Genomic DNA, 21084 nt, shown 5'->3' with positions numbered 1-21084 from the left:
TATCAGAATACAAAATAACATCCAAATAATAAATCAAAGTTACAAATAATTCATATCAACTTTAAAAATATTAGATCAGCATGCAAAATAACTAAAAAAATAAAATAAATCAAAGTTACAGAACATTCATAAACAACATAAAAATCATTTTAGATCAGCATACAAAATAGAATAAAAAATAATAAATGAAAGTTACAGAAAATGCATAACAACTTCAAAATATTTTTATATCAGAATACAAAATAACATCAAAATAATAAATCAAAGTTACAAACAATTCATATCAACTTTAAAAATATTAGATCAGCATGCAAAATAACATTAAATAAATAAATAAATCAAAGTTACAGAAAATTCATAAACAACATAAAAAATCAGCATACAAAATAGCATTAAAATAATAAATCAGAGTCACAAATAAATTATAGCAACTAAGAAATAATTCATAGCAACTTTAAAAACACTTTTAAATCTTTCATACACTATCTTTAATGTATATTGTTTGTTTTATGTTGTAAATAGTCTAAACCTGCCATAGCAATAATCTTTCCACCTTTAAACTTAAGATATTTGTGTGGCTCTAACTCTAAGAAAAGATGTGATTATTATTTACACATTGTGTTATGCTATTTAACACATTACGTGTCATTTTAACATATTATGTGTCATTTTGTGTTGATTTTGTGTTAAAATAAATAAAAGTGACAACACAACTTGTTTCAAGAATAACAGAGAGTTTGTTTACTAACGCGGACACATTGCCACATCTGTTTTTAGAGTGGAAACAAACTTTACTGTATACGTGATGTACACAATTTGACACCTGTTGATTTACATTTTTTAATCCAGTATAACATCATTTAGTCCTGTGCAGAAAGAGGTCATGAATTTAACCTTTGGACAGCAGCGCATAAATCACAATCAACAACAAAGTTGTTTTAAAAATAACCCGCTTACAGTAGGGTTCTGTCAAACCTGGTTGCCTTTTGTGATCGTGAAGGGCCGGTCAGCACGGCCACACGACCAATGAGCAACTAAATACACAGGGACACATGGGGATATCTAACATATCTCCCCAACTCTGACCTTGGGAGAGACAATAAAAGGAGTGCGGGGCACTTGTTTAGAGGCCAACCCGTTTAGACTTTACTGAGGTTAGTACTCAAATGCATGCCATTTGGATAGAGATGTGCATTTTGATGATTCATCTTGCATGTGACAATTTTGAAGAATTCAAAAATTTCCCAAACAGTTCTGGATTAGACATTTTTATTTAAAACTGCAAAATAAATACCTCTGAGAAACAATACAAACTGGAGAATTTTGCCTTAACGAAATTCCAGGTGCTTGAGTGAAGATTGGGGACCTGAAGACTTAATCATGTCCCGCTTTATGGAATTGAGGGAGTTCGGCGACGCGGCCACATTTCTGCGTAAAACCAACTTGGAACAACTGGCTGCACAGGCCCATGCGTTTGATGGTACTGTCCCATATCTGTATTTTGTGTTGGGTGTAAAAATTATTTTATTATTTTACCATTAAAAAAAATCATGTCCAGTGTTGAATGCACTTATCTAAGTACTTTGAGAGTTTGTATAATGCATGTAGTAATGTTTAAATTGCTTGTACATAATGAGATAACGTTACCTAATCAAATTAAAATGTGTGATTTGATTTTGTGCAAATCAAAAGTATTTTAAAATAATGATATAAAAATAATATAAATAAATGTATGCACTGTTTGCATTATATGGAGTGTAAGAAATCAATGGCAAATCTGCATTTAAGTACTTGAATAGTTTATTTATTTACGTTTCTATGTGCAGGAAAGAAACGTGTTTGGATTACGGATGAGAAAGATGCATACACCGAGGTGGAGATCAAAGATACAAATGGAGACAAAGTCACTGTGGAGACCAAATATGGACAGGTCAGTAAGGCTTGTATTAGGCTGTTTTTTGTGACCATAAATTTACTCAAACAACAATACTGTATGTTCTGAAAGTGTGATTGAATTAAATATGTCTGCTTCAGTAACAACATATTGTTCTGCAATGAAAAAATAAAAGATGCTGATGAAATTCTTTCATTGCAACAGATATTAACAGTGAAAGAGGATGATATTCAGCAGCTGAACCCACCTAAGTTTGACATGATAGAAGACATAGCCATGCTTACACATCTCAATGAAGCCTCTGTACTTTTCAACCTCCGCCGTCGTTACAGTTTCTGGATGATCTATGTGAGAACCCAGTTTTTTATTCTGTATATGGGTTTCAAAATAATTCATGCTTTAAGTTTCTGTCAACTGAATTTCAGGGTTGTCTTAGTTTTCAGCTGTATTTTTCTCTATCACACAGACATATTCAGGGCTGTTTTGTGTGACGGTTAATCCGTACAAATGGCTTCCCGTCTACTCTGCTCAAGTGGTTGCGGCGTATAAGGGGAAGCGTCGCTCAGATGTTCCACCTCACATCTATTCCATAGCTGACAATGCCTACAATGACATGCTAAAAAGTACAGTCTCATATTTCAGTTTTGCTTTCAAATGTAATATTCCTCTGTGCATTGTTTTACCAAATGCATGTTGAATTCTTTATTCTGATTGGTTGAGAAATGTTGGGTATTGATTATTTTTTGATAAATGCACACCTAACCTGTCAAATGTCTTAAAATAACCACCAGAGCAATGTTTATGGGAACTGTGGTGTAGGCAGAACAATTGACTCCGGTCCTTTGAATTATTGCATTATTTTCAAATAATTTAACAGGCCGTTGTCAATTATACTACTTGATATTTATATACATTTCATTGTCTGCATTTTTTAGCATTTACTTATTTAGTGTTTTGTGCTTTCCCCCCTGTAGATCGTGAAAACCAGTCAATGCTTATCACGTAAGTTTCCCTCCACCACACCACATCTTATCTACAACGATTAAGTCAGCAAATGCTTATTTTTTTGTCTTGCTTCTTATCTTCAATCATGAAGCGATATAAAAAACTTGGTTCTGCGTTTGTCCTTTTTCAGTTTATACTATAACGTTTCATGTATATTTCAAATAATTTTCCTCATGCCTAGCGGAGAATCCGGTGCTGGCAAAACTGTCAACACGAAACGTGTAATTCAGTATTTTGCCATTGTAGCTGCTCTTGGCGAAGCTGGGGGCAAAAAAGGAGTAAGGGCAGAAACTTCCTATCAGTGTTTTTTGGTCATCACCTTCTCATCATCTTTACCCTTGTTTTTGTCTTTTTCCCCTCTACGTCTTGAGGGTTTTAATAATGCTTTCATTTTTATATATTCCTTTTACATTCACAGATTTCCTTTTAACCGAAGTGACCCTGAGAGCTTATTTTTTACATTCCCGCTCCAGTATGTTCATAGAAACCCTTTGTTCTACCAATCTACGTTGCCTATTTTATTTGACCCCTTTCCTATTGTCTCGTTTTCAACCGTTTCCTCTTTTATTTTTTGAAAATCAACCCAGATGTCATCTATTCCTTCCGATCATTCAAGATAATATTTCATCTTCATTTCCATTAGTTTGTTTTGTCCACTTTTAGATTGGGGGGTAAATCTCTGGTAAACTCACACACTCATCTCTTTGTATTCACACACAGGGTACATTAGAGGATCAGGTCATTGAAGCAAACCCAGCTATGGAAGCTTTTGGCAATGCCAAAACCTTGAGGAATGACAACTCATCCCGCTTTGTAAGTAAACATTTATAAGATACAAATAATGTGCTTTTAATATTCCTCTCTGCTTCACTTTATTTTCTTTCATCAATACAGGGAAAGTTCATACGAATCCATTTTGGTCCTTCCGGGAAACTCGCATCTGTTGATATTGACATCTGTAAGTGACTTCTATGTTGGTTAAATATATGATTATGAGTCTATCAAGTCCACGTTCTTCATTTATATTTCATTGTTTAGATCTTCTGGAAAAATCCAGAGTGATCTTTCAGCAAGCCGGAGAAAGAAGTTACCACATCTACTACCAGATTCTCTCGCATAAGAAACCAGAACTTCAAGGTATTCTAAGGAAACAAATCAGAGTCCTGCACGGGTCCATTTTTGGAGACCCGCTCCCGCACGTACCCGCAAAGTTCAGCACCAGATCCGACCCATCACCCGTGATAATATCAAAATTAAATCCGCACCCGCTCAGGACCGTTAATATTTGGCCCGTTACTCGACCCGTACCCACACACGCATAAAACACACACGCTAAAATCATTCCAGTTAAAGTGCTTCATTTTTTATCTCATATTTCTCAACAACACAAAAGCGTCATGAATGGGCTAATGAAACAGGCTAAAGTGGCTTTGTTTTGCGCCATTCAAGTAGCCTACCATCAGCACCTAAATAGGCTATGGAACCTGAAAACTATACACAAATAGACCGATTAATGAAAAAAAGAACAAGAAAAATACAACCTACCTACACAACACAAGTCTCGTCTCGAAATGCTTTCTAATTTCAGAAGACGTTCCCAGCTATCAATGGCAAAACTTTATGCAACTCCTTCAACGCTCGCTCCAACTAGGCTAGGAGAAGCATCAACAAAGGTTGCGCACATAGGGTCGCGCACTGTCACATTGGTGGTGACGTTATGGGTCAAATGTCATATGTTGTATGTGTATTGGTAATTTAGACATGCAAATATTGCACATATTGCACACGGAGTTAATTACCCGCCCACATCCCTGCCCATGAATTTTAGGAATGTCACAATCCACCGGTTTTGGACACGTTTATGTGGGTATCCGCTGGTACCCGACCCCTTGCAGGACTCTGAAACAAATGTGTACATTGCAGTACCATCTATATTCGCCATGCACAAACCAAAAATCTTCTAATCTGTTAAACAGACATGCTGCTGGTATCATCAAATCCCTTTGACTACCACTTCTGCTCGCAGGGGGTCACAACAGTGGACCACATGGATGATGGAGATGAGCTGCTTGGGACTGATGTAAGTGCACATAATGTTCCTCCGCACATTAAACCTTGAAGACCATATAGATCAGATCTTCTCCTATCCTACCTAGCATGCAATGGATACCCTCGGCTTTACTCCAGAGGAGAAGTACGGCTGTTACAAGTTAGTTGGTGCTATCATGCACTTTGGAAACATGAAGTTCAAAGTGAGGCAGAGAGAGGAGCAAGCAGAGGCAGATGGCACTGAAAGTAAGAGGGATTTTCACATAAACAGATGTCTGATGATGAGTAGGTTCGGTCAGTGTTGATTCAGCTCTGTGGTTTTGTTCCCTAGGTGCAGACAAAGCCTCCTATCTTATGGGGATCAGTTCAGCTGACCTCATAAAGGGTCTGCTTCATCCAAGAGTTAAAGTGGGCAATGAGTACATAGTCAAGGGACAGACAGTTGAACAGGTCAGCACAATACTATAGATATCCTTATTTCTGTATTTTGGAGAGATTCTGTATATACGCAGAAATAAAACTCACTTTTCTGTAATCGCAGGTGACCTATGCAGTTGGTGCTTTGGCCAAATCCACATACGACCGCATGTTTAAATGGCTGGTTGGCAGAATCAATAAAACCTTGTACACGGCCCTGCCACGTCAGTTCTTCATTGGAGTGCTGGACATTGCTGGTTTTGAGATATTTGATGCAAGTCTTGTCTCTTTACCATCATACGTTCCTGTAGCTCAATTGATAGAGCATTCAAATCAACTCTCTCTTTCTTTCTTTCTTTCAAAAACAGTTCAACAATTTCGAGCAGCTTTGCATCAACTTTACAAATGAAAAACTACAACAGTTTTTCAACCATCACATGTTCATCCTAGAGCAGGAGGAATATAAGACTGAGGGCATCGAGTGGACCTTCATCGACTTTGGATTAGACCTACAGGCCTGCATTGACCTAATAGAGAAGGTTGATATCTTTACAATTTTACATAGGTTTGTATAAGATAAGGTATATCAGACTAATTATTTTAATTTTTTTGCAGCCACTGGGCTTACTGTCCATACTTGAGGAGGAGTGCATGTTTCCTAAATCTACAGATAGCAGCTTCAAATCTAAACTCTATGACAATCACATTGGCAAGTCTCCCAACTTCCTCAGACCAAGACCGGACAAAAAACGCAAATACGACGCCCATTTTGAGTTGGTGCACTATGCTGGAGTGGTGAGTGGAAATAACATTGCATTTACACAAATATTACATACATCTATTTTTACTGTAGAGTCTTTATTTGTCTGAACAACTGGGGATAATGGAATAAGTCATGCGATTTATAGTACACAGTGGTGCCATTGAAGTAATAAAGATAATCTGGAAGAATCTGAGGTTGGGTGCCCTGCTTAAAGGCACAAATGCCATAGCTCAAGGGTTTAAACCCATATGCTTAAGGATAAAAGCCTGGATCAGGCTTTGTCACTATATTTCATTGTAATTCCCATCTATGCTTATACATTCCAGGTGCCCTACAACATCAGTGGATGGCTTGACAAAAACAGGGATCCTCTAAATGACACAGTAGTGGGAATCTTCCAGAGGTCTTCCAACAAGTTAATGGCGAGCCTCTTCGAGAACTTCATCTGCTTGAATTCAGGTGCATGTTTAAAACAACTGCTGTTAAACCATGGTTAAAAAACTGGTTCAGTCTGTGTTAAAGCCTTTACACGTGTACTGTTACAGAATTGAAGCCAGGGAGCAAAGAGAAGAGAAAGAAAAGCGCGTCCTTCCAAACCGTGTCACAGCTACATAAGGTTGGTGACGCATGTGCTGTAATCTGCCACAATAAACAGACTAGTAAATGTAGAAATCAAATACACACGTTTTGGAAATAGAGAGTGAGCCAGTTAAGACTTGCAGTGATGTTTAGGTTATCTGACTCATGAACATCACTTCAAGTCTGTGCTGGCTTAGCTTTCACCAGCTACAGATCCAAAACACCACACAGGTAGGAGCCACAGGAGCGCTATAATCTGACCTAGTAGTATTAGCACTGATTTACAGCAGAAATCTTTTTGTTACACAAAGTACTGCAAATTGCATGATCTTTTTCTTTCCTGTTCACTGTAGGAGAATCTAAACAAGCTGATGAAAAATCTGAAAAGCACTCAGCCTCATTTTGTGCGATGCATTATTCCCAACGAGACCAAGACCCCAGGTAGAACACAAGTCAAGGTGTAGAGGTGTGGTTTGTTTTCATTATACAGATATCTTCCAAACCTTCTTCAAACATTATTTTGTTTCTTTTTGTGTTTCTGATAGGAGTAATGGAGCCATTTTTGGTTTTGCACCAGCTTCGCTGCAACGGTGTCCTGGAAGGTATTCGCATCTGCAGGAAGGGATTCCCCAATCGGATTCTCTACGCAGAGTTTAAGCAGCGGTGAGTTCTTCCTCAGAGGTCACACTTGTAATTAGGGATGCACCAATATGAGAGACTATAATCAGTATCATCATATAAAACGTTATTGTTGTTTTTTTACGTTTTTGCATGATTAACTTAATAACTTAAATAAGCCAACTTATAAAATATGTATGAATTCTTGTGAGATCAGACTGATCCCTACTCATGATCTCTGGATCATATAAAAATAAAGATTAGGCTCTCAAGATTTAAAGCCAACACTTTTGATTTTTCAGCTACCGGATTCTAAATCCTTTGGCAATCCCGGAGGATACATATGTGGACAGCCGAAAAGCTGTGGAAAAGCTTCTTGGTTCTCTTGACATCGATCATTTGCAGTACAAATTTGGCCACAGCAAGGTCCGTGAATCCTCTTTTATTCCTTTTATGACGACTATTTTTAGTGACCCAAAGCTCACCGCAGGCCACCCAACAAACACAATGAATCTTTCCTCCATCAGGTCTTCTTCAAGGCAGGACTTCTTGGTCAACTGGAGGACATGAGAGATGAACGACTATCTGAGATCCTTACCTTGCTGCAGGCTTTCTGCAGGGGTAAAGTGATGAGGAGGGAACGCGTGAAGATGCTGATTGAAAAGTACGTAAGATGCCACTCGGAACCGTTAAGACACGATGCTGGTGCCTGGCGTCTGAAAATCAGAACGCAAATAGTTTCACTATTACTCACGGAGTGAGAAAAGTGTAAGGTTGAAGATCTGGCTTCCTTGAGTCGCTTTTAAGCATGGTGATAAACTGTTTAGAGTGTGCATTCAAATGTATGGGAGGAATGTCTGGTGTGTATGCAAACTATGGTGTGGCGTGTGTCTGGCGTGTGTCTGTGTGTGTATGTTTGGTCGCTACATTAAAAGCTGCTTAAAGCCCCTCAACCACAAGTGGCATTCACAAAAGCAGGTGTGGAGGTGGGTCATGTATCCCATACCAGTTGTTTACGGTTCCTAACCAGTGTCTCCTTCTCTTCTTTAATATAAATAACCCTCTTTTGTCTAGAAGGGATATGACTGGGTGTAGGGAAATTGCTGAAATGCCAGTCCAGGTGACAGGGGATTAAGTCCTCTTGTTTCTCCGAATGGATTCGGATAATCAACGACTTCTGCTCGACCTTTGACTGTCCCTGATTGCGTTGCTGCTCCAGCAATGCAGAATTGATTTACTCTTTAGGCATGTTCAGTGTCACAGTGGGATTACTGATATAGACCGCACAACACAATGGCGTGTGGCAGCCAGGCCCTATTTGGTGCTAAACATACTGAGCTAATTTAGAACAACAAGGACGGGGTGTATGAGGTGCGAGCAACAAAATGGATGCTGCTTTTTTCATAACTGAACATAAAGAATTTGAAAGAAGTCACCTTCCTTATCCATATACTGATCAATATTTGCATTTACAATGATGTTTTATTTATCTGCAATGCTTTATTAACTTGATCAAACTCGATTAATATCCAAAATATATCTTCACACAGGGAAGCTGCAACAGTGATTCAATGGAACATTCGTGCCTTTTACGAGGTTAGGAGCTGGCCGTGGATGTGTCTTTTCTTCAAGATCAAACCCTTGCTGAGGAGCGCAGCCACGGAGAAGGAACTGGCTGCGCTGAAGGTGGAGTTCCAGAAGATAAAGGAAGCTCTGGAAAGGTCAGAGGTCAAAAGGAAGGAATTCGAGGAGAGACAGGTCTCTTTAGTGCAGGAGAAAAATGACCTCTCCCTGCAGCTTCAAGCTGTGAGTGTTGAATCCTAATCACAACCACACCCTTATATAACATATGATTTATTTAAATAGTGCCATTATCCATTAAACATTGGCATTTTGACTTCAGGAACAAGATAACCTGGCAGATGCTGAGGAGCGCTGTAACCTGTTGATTAAGACCAAGATTCAAATGGAAGGAAGAATTAAGGAGCTGCTGGAGCGCCTTGAGGAGGAAGAGGAGCTCAATTCTACCCTCCTAGCCAAGAAACGCAAACTGGAAGATGAGTGTGTTGATCTGAAGAAAGATCTAGATAACCTGGAAGTCACTCTGGCCAAGGCGGAGAAGGAAAAACATGTCACTGAGTGCAAGGTAATGCAGCTTACCCATACAGATGGGACTGCTTTAGCTCTTCTATTGATCAGCTGTTCTTCTCCTTTTCTGCTGTTTGACATGGTCTCACCATCAGGTTAAAAACTTGGTGGAGGAGATGGCTACATTGGATGAAACCATCTCCAAGCTGACTAAAGAGAAGAAAGCCCTCCAGGAAGCCCATATGCAGGCTCTGGAAGACCTGCAGGCCGGGGAGAACAAAGTGAACATGCTGTCCAAAGCAAAAATCAAGCTGGAGCAGCAGGTGGATGATGTGAGTATGAAGTGAGCTCAGTTAAACCCTATGGGATAAGCATAAGAGTCTAAAGTGAATGTGTAAGTAAAAGTGAAACTTAATGACCCATAACCTAGTAGACAGTGACCTGACATATTGCATTGCTGCTTTATGGGCGACCCAAGTTTAAAGCCCTGAATTCACTGCACAATTTTTGGTTCTCCCAGACGAAAGATTACAATTGTGGAACAATCATTGCGATTTCTGTGATTGTGGCTTTTCATTGGTGATCCTATGTCGTACAGTGAGAGAGGTTCAAAGATGGCGTTTTCCTGGTCTTGCGACCAAAGATAGCCTATAATAGTTTTCTGACCGTTTCAGAAATTCAGCATGATCAACTCATAGTGTGTTTGCTGCTACGGTCTGCATACAGGTATTCGTTTAGCAGTAGCCCATGCTGATGACGTTTCGCTAACGTGAGTTGCAGCTGTCACAGCCTACAATTCAATACGTGTCATCATCGTACAGTCTAAATGCTTGCCGTACCCAAGTTTAAACGCTCCATGTGGCATAGTGTGATAACGTTACGATCTTATAGGATGGCAAAAATCGTGCAATGTATCCCAGGCTTAAGTCCTGGCTTCCCAGTAGTGTCCCCCTCTCTTTCCCCCATCTCACTGCTTTACTCTTCTATAAAAAATAAAGATTAAAATGGCAAAAATATAATGAAAAAAATTACAACACATATGCTCACCTAATAGCCAATCTTTGGCTAATCTAGCATACATTACTCAGACTTTACTTTTTTCTTTTTGGAACAGTTAGAGGGCTCTCTGGAACTGGAGAAGAAAGTACGTATTGATCTGGAGCGGGCGAAGAGGAAGATGGAGGGAGATCTGAAGCTTTCCATTGAGTCGACCATGGATTTGGAGAACAACAAACAGCAGCTAGAGGACAGACTGAAAAAGTATGATTTTGAGAAGTCGTAGCATCTTGAAGTACTGTGCTATACATACGTTTTCTGGTTCTGATAAAGTTTGTACTTTGTTGTTTTTTATAGGAAAGACCATGAAATGAGTCTAATAGGTGCAAAGATTGAGGAAGAGCAAGCTATGGTTATGCAACTACAAAAGAAAATTAAAGAATTACAGGTGAATATTTATTTGGCTAAGTGTCAACACAATTAGATATTTAACAGCATAAACCGTGAAAGGTTACGCTTATGATCAACTCTTTCCAGACCCGTATAGAAGAGCTGGAGGAGGAATTAGAGGCTGAAAGAGCAGCTCGACAAAAGGTAGAAAAGCTGCGAACCGATGTGTCGCGGGAACTGGAGGAAATCAGTGAACGTCTGGAGGAAGCAGGAGGTGCCACCACTGCCCAGATTGAGATGAATAAGAAGCGTGAGGCTGAATTTCTGAAGCTGCGGCGAGACTTGGAGGAGGCCTCGCTGCATCATGAAGCCACCATGGCCATGCTGAGGAGAAAGCATTCGGACACTATGGCTGAGATGGGAGAACAGGTGGATAACCTACAGAGGATCAAACAGAAGCTGGAGAAGGAGAAGGCAGAGGCTAGGATGGAGTCTGATGATCTGGCATCTAACCTTGAACATCTCTCCCGATCCAAAGTAAGACATCTCAGAATGCTTAGTCATGTGAAGAAAATGCTTTTAACTAGTGGGCATGTTGGTAGACCATCTTGCCAAATATATTCTTGATATCTTTAATATTGACTCGGTAAAGTCAAAAGTCAAAGACGGAAATCAATGTCACAGTCAGGGTTACTTTTCTCCTAACAAAAGTACTGTTTTTTTGCAGGCTACCACTGAAAAAACGTGCAGGATGTATGAGGACCAATTAAGTGAGTCTAAAAGCAAAGTAGAGGAACTCCAGAGGCAGCTAATGGAGGTCACCTCTCTAAAAGCACGAACCCTGTCAGAGAATGGTCAGTGTCCTATACCATCTCTTCCTTAGCTCAGTTTTCAGAAAACTTTGCATTAGTAAGGTCATGTGAACATGCATACTGATCAAATGTATAGTGTACCAAGTCGCTTTGAATAACAGGATCTTCCAAATGCATAAATATAAATGCAATCTTTCTGGTAACAGCCGAGGCCAGTCGCAGACTGGAAGAAAGAGATGTTCTGGTCATGCAGCTGCAGCGATCAAAGACTTCACTCAACCAGACGCTGGAAGAGCTAAAGAAACAGCTGGAAGAGGAATGCAAAGTAAGCCTGGTTTGGGATACACTGGATGTATTGTTGTATATATAGTAATGTGCTTTACTTAGACATATCAGTGAAATAATTTTGCTAAAACATATTCTAACAGTGTGACTCACCTTGAGTGCACTTTATTTAAATGGATAGTTCACCCAAAAATAATTAACTCACCCTTATGTTGTTCTTTATTCTGTTGAAAACACGATCATAGGCACACAGTTGACGGTACCCAACAAATACTATGGAAGTCAGTGGATACCGTCAAGTGTGTGCTTACCATCATTTATCCAAATATCTTTCTTTGTGTTCAACAGAATAAAGAAATTCATACTGGTTTAGAACAACATGAGGATGAGTAAATGATGACAGAATTTTCATTTTCGGGTGAACTATCTCTATAATATTGCATTGCTGTTCATTGGTCTGACTTTGTGTTTGTGCCAGGCAAAGAATGGATTAGCTCATGCTGTACAGTCCTCCAGACATGACTGTGACCTCTTGAGAGAGCAGTTCGATGAGGAGCAGGAGGCCAGATCAGAGTTACAACGCGCTTTATCTAAAGCTAATGTTGAGATCGCTCAGTTGAGGACAAAGTATGAGACTGATGCCATTCAAAGAACTGAGGAGCTTGAGGATGCCAAGTAAGATCCTGATCTATTGTGCTATATTTATTAAAATGATTTATTATTTAAGTAAATGTCCTTGCTTTTCCAAGCTTTCCAAGTTTAAGGATCAGGGAACAACTTCTGACTTTGAAGACCAAAAAAGTGCATCCATCCTTCACAGAAGTAATCCACACGGCTCCAATGGGTTAAAGGTGACATAGAATGATTGAACAGGGTATTTATCCTTGTTCTGTGATGTGCCATGTAGACAAAAAATTTTTTGTTTGGGTCTGTAATGCCTTAGAAGCTTCCTAAAAACTCTCTCAGATAGCTCTATTAGGGTGGGGGATTTTAAACAAGTGGTTTTGCACCTGTTTGGCTCCCCCTACTGGCTTAACTTGCAATCTCATTACTGATTGGCTGACTTTGCAAAAAAATGTAGCCAATTATTTTAAAGTGGAGGGGCAGTGAGATGCCTGTGATGTCATAAGCATCAGTTTTTCAGATTGGGTCGTTTTCTGGCTGACATTTCTAACAGAGGAATTTCTATGAGACTGAGATGTTTAGCATGTCTGGCATTTTTTGGATCTTTGTGAATGCGGGTAGACTACCATTATTCAACAAAGACAAGGTAAAAATGTTTTTTCATTCTCTGTCCCCTTTAATAAAGGTTTCTGCAGGTAATTGATGCTTTTTCAAAATGTATAAACTGTAATAACTAGCTTCTTGGATGCCATCTTGGATTCACGAGAGAGTTTTAGCGTAGTGAGCGTTAGAATGGGTATGTTGCGCAGTGAATCTTGTGAGTCCAAGATGCCGCTGTTACCGGAAGCTAGTTATTATAGTTTAAAATATGGATATCTTTCTAAGAATATCACATCAATTATCCACAAAAGACCTTTATTAACCCCTTGGAGCCGTGTGGATTACTTCTGTGAAGGATGGATGCACTTTTTGGGCTTTAAAGTCCCTGCTTCCTGTTTTCTACTGTTATAACTAAGCTTGGAAAAGCAAGGACATAAAATAACTCCAAATGTGTTCGTCTGAAAGATGATGGACATGTCTCGGATTGCTTGAGGGTGTGTGGGGTTATTTTGATATTTGGCTGGAGTATCCCTTTAAAGTGGATAGTTCACCCAAAAATAATAATTCTGTTATCATTTACTCACCCTCATGTTGATCCAAACGCTTTAAGGTTAATTATGTGTGATGTAATGCAAAGAAACTATTTTGCTCACTAAACAAAAAGAACTGCAGATTTAAGAGCTGCATTATTTGCATTCAGAAAGAAGCTGGTTGCTCGACTCCAGGCTTCTGAGGAGACCATAGAAGCCTCCAATGCCAAGTGTGCCTCCTTGGAGAAGACTAAACATCGTCTGCAGACTGAGATTGAAGACTTGATGGTTGACCTGGAGAGATCTAATGCCGTGGCTACTGCAATGGACAAAAAACAACGCAATTTTGATAAGGTCAGGGCAAATATAATTTGATTTCATAAAACCTGATATGTGTTTTTAAAATGTTTATTCCTAAAACGGATTGTGTTTTAATTATATCCAGGTTCTTTCTGAATGGAAGCAAAAGTTTGAGGAGACACAGGCAGAGCTGGAGAGCTCTCAAAAAGAGTCCCGCAGCCTCGGCACAGAACTCTTTAAGCTGAAAAACTCATATGAAGAAGCCATTGATCAACTGGAGACGATAAAAAGAGAGAATAAGAATCTGCAAGGTACAAGGACTCTACACACACCCAATATGCACATGCTGTGCACCTGCCGGATGGTTTGCCCTAAGATTGTATTTTGGATCACCAGAATATGTTTAAATGTAAGACAAACCAATATGTTTGTTTGCAGAGGAAATAACTGACCTGGCCGATCAGATTGGTCAAGGGAACAAGACCATCCATGAGCTTGAGAAGGTGAAGAAGACACTGGACAGTCAAAAGAGTGACATTCAAGCAGCACTAGAGGAGGCTGAGGTGACATATTGGCACCTATTCTTTCATCTTATAGTAATGTCTTGGTGTGAGAAGATAATGTGCTCTTTAGCTGGTAGTGTGGTGCTAGCAATGCCAAGATCATCATAGGTTAGATTCCTTAGGAATGTATAGCTCAAATTCACTGCTTCTTATAAATTTGTAAATATAACGTGTGTGTCAGTTTAGTGTTCATTCATGACATCTAACGTGACAACTAATATGCCAATGCAGGGCACTCTGGAGCACGAGGAGAGCAAGACCCTACGTGTCCAGCTTGAGCTCAGTCAGGTCAGAACTGAGGTCGAGAGGAAGCTTGCAGAAAGAGATGAAGAGATTGACAATATCCGGTAAGAGATCTTTTTTTCTAACATCAAAAAACTTCACTATTAAGAGACTTTCAGAAATTTACTCCAAACTGTATTTTATCAATTCAGTCGAAACCACCAACGAGCTTTGGACAGCATGAAGACCACACTGGAGGCTGAGACCAGGGCCCGTAATGAGGCCGTCAGGGTAAAGAAAAAGATGGAGGGAGATCTGAATGAGATGGAGATCCAACTGAATCATGCCAACAGACAGGCTGCAGAGTCCCAGAAATTAGTACGCAACCTACAGCTTCAAATGAAGGTGAGAGAGAAAGCACAGTTGTGTGGCATTGCAGCATACACCTGAGATACCTGTTTAAATGTTAAGGGATAGATCCCCCAAACTTGATCATTTTGTCAACTATATTTGGTCTTTAATCTCAGGACCTGCAAGTGGAACTGGATGAGACTACACATCAGTGTGAAGAACTAAAGGAGCAGGTGGTGGTCACAGATCGCAGGAATGTCCTGCTCACATCAGAGGTGGAGGAATTACGTCGAGTGGTAGAGCAGACAGACCGCATACGTAAAGTCGCGGAGCATGAGCTTCTGGAATCAAGTGAGAGAGTCAGTCTGCTGCATACTCAGGTGAGAGTCAAGTCTGGGTGTGTTTGAATCAAAAAAAAATCTGATTTTATTAACTTAACCTACAATCCATTAATTCATACAGAACACAGCAGTGTTGAACCACAAGAAGAAGTTGGAGAGTGATCTGTCTGTGCTGTCTGGTGAAGTGGATGATGCTTTTCATGAGTGCCGCAATGCTGAGGAAAAGGCAAAGAAAGCCATTACTGATGTGAGTTCTTAGGGTTACACTTCTAAAAATAAGATAAAATGGTTCCTTAAAGCGATGCCATAGAAAATACATTTTTGATTCTTAGGGCTATAGTCCTAAAAGTAAGGGTTCGTCACATCGATGGGTTAGGGATGCAATTTATGGTTCTTAGGGCTGCAATTTTTGGTTCTTAGGGCTACACTTAAAAAAAATAAGGGTGCATTAAAGGGTTCCTCACAGCAATCCCATAAAAAAACATTTTTGGTTTTTAGAGCTACACTCTTGAAAAATAAAGGCCGTTGCACACAGTACGTGGCAAGCTGCAAAATCCCCATGCTGTTTCAGCTTTTCTCATGTATTGGAAGGGTTTTGTACAGCATTTAGTGCAATTTTGTTTATTTTCAATGGCGCCTGCCATGAAGTGCCATGTCCGGAGAAGGGACAGGAGTTTGGGTGCACGAGCAAGGCGTTTGCAGCTTTTCGCACGTCTCCTATTGAAAAAAAAACTAAACACTTGGGTTGCCGTGTACCGTGTGAAACACCCTTAAGGGTGCATAAAAGGGTTCTCACAGCGATCCTACAGAAGAACCAGGGCTTCACTCCTTAAAAAAAGGTGAATAAAAGGGTTCCTATAGAACCCCCTTCTTTAAATCTTACTCTTAGGGGCTGTCCACACGGAGACGCGTATCACTGTATACATATAAATTTGTTATCGTATTGGCGTTTCATCCACACGGATCCGGCGTTTTGGGAGACTGAATCCGCTATTTTTTGAAACCGGGTCCTAAAGTGGATAAATCTGAAAGCGACACCCTTGCGGTTTCGTCTGTACAGCCAATCCGTATATTTTCCGAAGCGAAAACGTCATCAGATCACGTGTCGGAAGCGTCACACGTAACAGCAACAACAATAACGGCGGATTACGTGATTGTGTTCGTGCTACAGAAGCTACTAAAGCCTACAAGCTTTATTACAGCAAAATCTATTGCTTCTATGCAATTGTGGTGACCAACAAGCGATAATGGACAACACCATACGTTGGCTATGCGCATGCTCAAAGTCTTCTTCTCCGTGTATAGTGTATATCTGTGGCAGAATTACAGCGCCCCATACTGGTCCGGCATATATACTACACCGCTTTCAGTCGGTTTCAGTGGTTTCGTGTTTACGGATTATTTTTTTAGAGCAAGGAAAAAAAATGATCGGATAGGGAATGCACCGGCTTCGTGTGGATATAGCCTTAAGGTCCGGAGCCCTGCAGAGTTTAGTTCTAACCTTGATCAAACACACCTGCGCAAACTAATCAAGGTCACGATCACTAGAAAATCACAGGTGGGTAAGTTTGATTGGGGTTGGAGCTAAACTCTGCAGTGCTCCAGACTTCCAGGATAAGATTTGAGGAACCCTGCTATAAAAGAACCATTTTTGGTTCTTAGGGCTACACTCTTAAAAATAAGGGTGCATAAAAGTGTTCCTCACAGCGATCCTATGGAAGACCATTTTTGGTTCTGAGGGCTACACTCTTAAAAATAGGGGTGCATAAAAGGGTTCCTCACAGTGATCCCATAGATTAACCATTTTTGGTTCTCAGGGCTTTGCTTTTCTAAAAATAAGGGTGCCTCACAGCGATGGGTTAGGGCAGGGGTGTCCAAAGTCGGTCCTGGAGGGCCAGTGTCCTGTAGAGTTTAGCTAAAACTTTCCATAACACACCTGCCTCAAATTTTCTAGTCTGTCGAGTAAGACCTTGATTAGCTGGATCAGGTGTGTTTGGTTAGAGTTATGAACTCTGCAGACACACCGGCCCTACAGGAGCAGGATTGGACACCCCTGGGTTAGAGCTACCCTTTTTGATTCTTAGGGCTACACTTTAAAATAAAAAGGTGCATAAAAGGATTCCTCATAGCGAAGCCATAGAATAACCATTTTTGGTCCCCCAAGGAACCATTCAATCAAAGATTCTTAAAGGAATAATTAAAGGAACCATTTTCTTAAAACAAAAACTACTGTTTTACTACTGATTCATTACAACTTCCTTTTTACTCTCTGTCATTAGGCAGCAACGATGGCAGAAGAACTGAAGAAAGAACAGGACACTAGCGGTCACCTAGAGAGGATGAAGAGAAACATGGAGCAGAACATCAAAGATCTTCAGATGCGCCTGGATGAAGCTGAACAGATCGCTCTCAAGGGAGGAAAGAAACAGATTCAGAAAATGGAAATTCGGGTGGGTTTACCCGACAAATAAATTCCAGCTTCTTATACGACCTTTGGTACAAATTGTGTGGATTAATTTTTATCTGTGAAAACAATACATTTCTCAGGTAAGAGAGCTAGAAGGAGAGCTGGAATCTGAACAGAAGAAAAGTGGAGAGTTTCAGAAGGGAATGCGCAAATATGAGAGAAGAATCAAAGAGCTCACGTACCAGGTATTACACATGGCATGTCGTCACCAATACTCTTCAAAGTAAAAGCCTTTGAAGAACCATTTTTGGGCTTTAACATCCAAAGAACCTTTCGGTTTCATAAAACGTTCTTAAAATGTAAATAGGCATAAAAAAATTTTTTTTTTTTAAGAGTGAATGTCTGAAAGATTTTGTGTTTTTCTTTGTAGACAGAGGAGGACAGGAAAACTCTTCTGAGAATGCAAGATCTGATCGATAAACTACAAGCTAAAGTGAAGAGCTACAAGAGGCAGGCTGAGGATGCAGTATGTATTTTATCAAGTCTCATCTCCAGCTCTTTTAGCATTCAAACTCAATTATTTATCCTTTTAGCACATAAAGATGAAATGGCTTATATGTATTAGTTGATGTGACCTTTGCTACAGCACAGACTATACTGTGTATGATTTCCATCTGTGTGACAGGAGGAGCAAGCCAACTGCAATTTGTCCCATTTCAAGAAAATCCAGCATGAGCTGGATGAAGCTGAAGAGAGGGCGGATATGGCCGAATCTCAGGTCAACAAGCTGCGGGTTCGTACCCGAGAGACACAAATTGTTAAGGTAAAAGATGCAACACCTCACCATAAAGTTCTGATAAAACATAAACGAATGCATAACATGTCATACATTTACGCTTTATGTTCACAGATCATGGAGTGAAGATTGTAACGTCATTCTTTACCTTTTGGTCTTTAGAAAATGCTGCACGGCACGAGTTTGACTGATACTTAATAAGGATAAAAATAAAATTCTGTTGTTGTGATCAATAAAAATATAAATGAGAATTTCGGTAGGTCAAACTATAGTTTAGAAAAGCTCAATTTAAAGCATTCACTGTGCAGCTTTTTGCCAAGGGCTGTCTGTGATTCTTTTAAAGGGTCTTAGGCTATGGAGTTTATGATTTGCAGTGTTTTGGAAATCACTTCCGTGTTATTACAGCAATAGTTCCTGTCTGCACCCTTCTGTAACAATTGTTTTGTCTTTGGACTGAGCTTTTTTAAGATGTTGTGTTAGTCTCTAAACACTGTGGGTGATACACATGTTTGCATGATCATGTCACGTGGCACAGAAATGTATTTGCAATAAAAATGCCAATACTGTGTGGCTTTTATTTATTTGTGATGATTTTCAGTGAAGTATGACAATATTCATTATAAACCCCTTAGAACAGTTTCCCAACTGCAGTCCTCACGACCCACCTCCCAAAATGTTTTAGATGTCTCCTTATAGACGGTTTCAGCGGTAACAACATTAACAAGCGGCTTTCGTGGTCAACACGTAACTTCCAGTAAATTCTGCTAAGAATAAATAACAACAAAGTACTTTAAACGTAGTTTATTTATATAACAAGCAAAACAAACAACACTTAGATTACCTAGGAAACCAAAACATTTGTTATTTTCGACGAAATATTTGTTCAAGAGTTCAGTTTAGCAACTAGTCAGACCATTAAAAAAACTGAAACCAGAAGTAAAGTTCGGACCAGACTCATATCGTGTTACTGCACGTGCGTCCGATGAAACCGTCTATATATAGTGAAAAAAGTAAAAACACCTGATTCAACTTATCACCTTGTTAGTATGTCAAGGGCCAGTCACACTAGACTTTTGTTCCACTGACTTCCATTCACACACATGCGAATGAGACTGACCGTAAACACAAGTTCGTGCAACGATGGCCCTGTCCCAAATAAGCGTGCTCGCTTAGTCTATGAGTCCGTAGGGTGTCCCATCTGTCATTTATAAGCTCCGAAGTGTGCTCATCAGCATCCCCTTTGAACCATTGATGCAGTCTTTTGCGAAGCCCGCACTGCAGCAGGCTTCGCGCACTCTACCAACCCAGAAGTCGTCGCCAAAGAGAAATCGGACAACTGAAGGGAGGAGTTCACACTAATGGGCAACTTCTCTTCCTATTTCCGGCGTGACGCTCGGGTCCGTCCCAAAATACAACTTTGGTGCACCCTCTTGGATTCACGTCAAGGGTCTGCCCTACATGATGTCATCAAAGTGTGGACTCGGAGGAGGTCCACAAGTCCGGAGTGTGCCATTTGGGACAGGGACGATATTTAACACTCTGCGTGGCCAAGTTCAAATCTGGTGAACTCTGATCTGCAAATTTGTATCACGTAGAGCAGGGTTGATGCTCGAGTTTTGCCCTGTCCCAAATGGCGCGCTTCATATGGCCTTTCGGTCTTGTGGCCTTAAATAGCACGTGCTCGCTTAGTCTACGAGTCTGTAGGGTGTCCCATCTGTCATTTTTACGCTCCGAAGTGTGCTCAACAGCGCCCCCTTTATGCTGTCTACAGTGAAGCCTGCACTGCGCACATTACCAACCCAGAAGTCCTTGCAATCACATTACCTACCCAAGTCCTTGCAATCAGACCAATCAGATGACGGAAGGGAGGAATTCACACTAATGTGCACTTCTCTTTTTATTTCCGGCATGGCGCTAGAGTCTGTCCCAAAATACAACTTTGGTGCACCCTCTTGGACTCGCGTCAAGGGTCCCGAAGGTCTGCACTATATGATGTCATCAAAGTGTGTACTCTGAGGAGGTCCGTGATACCACACGTAACAGTCACATGCCATTAAGTCGGACAAAATTTCTAACCAGCACACGCTATGTCAGTCTTTGTAGAGTCGAACACCCCTTCTATCATTGCTCTTTTAGTACCGCAATGTCACACAGTTATTGTTCTGCGCAGCGCCAAAGTCGTGCAAGCCTTTTATGGAGGGCTGATTAGTTGAATTTACAGCATTATTGGCATTTTTTTATAAATAGAGACAACAAAGACGTTCTTGGAGGTGCACCAAGGATTATCGTAAGGGTGTAAATCGGCCCGAATTCATCCCGATTATCTTTGTGTGTGTGACGGGCTTTAGAAGACACAAAGTCAGAGTAGACCTAGCCTTATTCTACTATTTAACTATTTTACAGATTGTTAAATATGATAACAGGCTATTTAGACTAATACCCATACCTCAAAAA

At 40.2% G+C, this 21084-nt stretch overlaps 1 protein-coding gene across 2 annotated transcripts; it reads left to right on the top strand.

The window, feature by feature from the left end:
- The first annotated feature begins 1021 nt into the window (after positions 1–1021).
- On the top strand, positions 1022–19196 carry myh7bb (myosin, heavy chain 7B, cardiac muscle, beta b). 2 transcript variants are annotated; one of them, XM_065286054.2, is made up of 43 exons: positions 1022–1154; positions 1344–1480; positions 1827–1930; positions 2099–2242; positions 2361–2517; positions 2869–2896; positions 3081–3177; positions 3620–3712; positions 3794–3857; positions 3938–4036; positions 4876–4979; positions 5056–5194; positions 5280–5398; positions 5490–5639; positions 5734–5904; positions 5981–6160; positions 6455–6587; positions 6674–6744; positions 7061–7148; positions 7253–7370; positions 7628–7751; positions 7853–7989; positions 8876–9131; positions 9229–9471; positions 9569–9745; positions 10528–10673; positions 10767–10857; positions 10947–11336; positions 11527–11653; positions 11818–11936; positions 12375–12571; positions 13821–14004; positions 14096–14261; positions 14389–14513; positions 14745–14860; positions 14948–15140; positions 15263–15466; positions 15549–15674; positions 17707–17877; positions 17975–18079; positions 18265–18360; positions 18520–18657; positions 18745–19196. In XM_065286054.2, exons 2-43 carry the CDS (start codon positions 1381–1383, stop codon positions 18754–18756), a joined length of 5802 nt encoding a protein of 1933 aa, XP_065142126.1. In that variant the 5' UTR covers positions 1022–1154; positions 1344–1380; the 3' UTR covers positions 18757–19196. The 2 variants fall into 2 exon arrangements, with proteins under 2 accessions (XP_065142126.1, XP_065142127.1); XM_065286055.1 differs by lacking the exons at positions 1022–1154; positions 1344–1480; positions 1827–1930; ... (1 more) ...; positions 2361–2517; positions 3081–3177 and having other exon boundaries at positions 2879–2896.
- The last annotated feature ends 1888 nt before the right edge of the window (positions 19197–21084 follow it).

This window comes from Paramisgurnus dabryanus, chromosome 21 (assembly GCF_030506205.2).
Source record: "Paramisgurnus dabryanus chromosome 21, PD_genome_1.1, whole genome shotgun sequence".
NCBI lineage: Eukaryota > Metazoa > Chordata > Actinopteri > Cypriniformes > Cobitidae > Paramisgurnus > Paramisgurnus dabryanus.
This window is presented reverse-complemented; position numbering and strand designations above follow the sequence as displayed.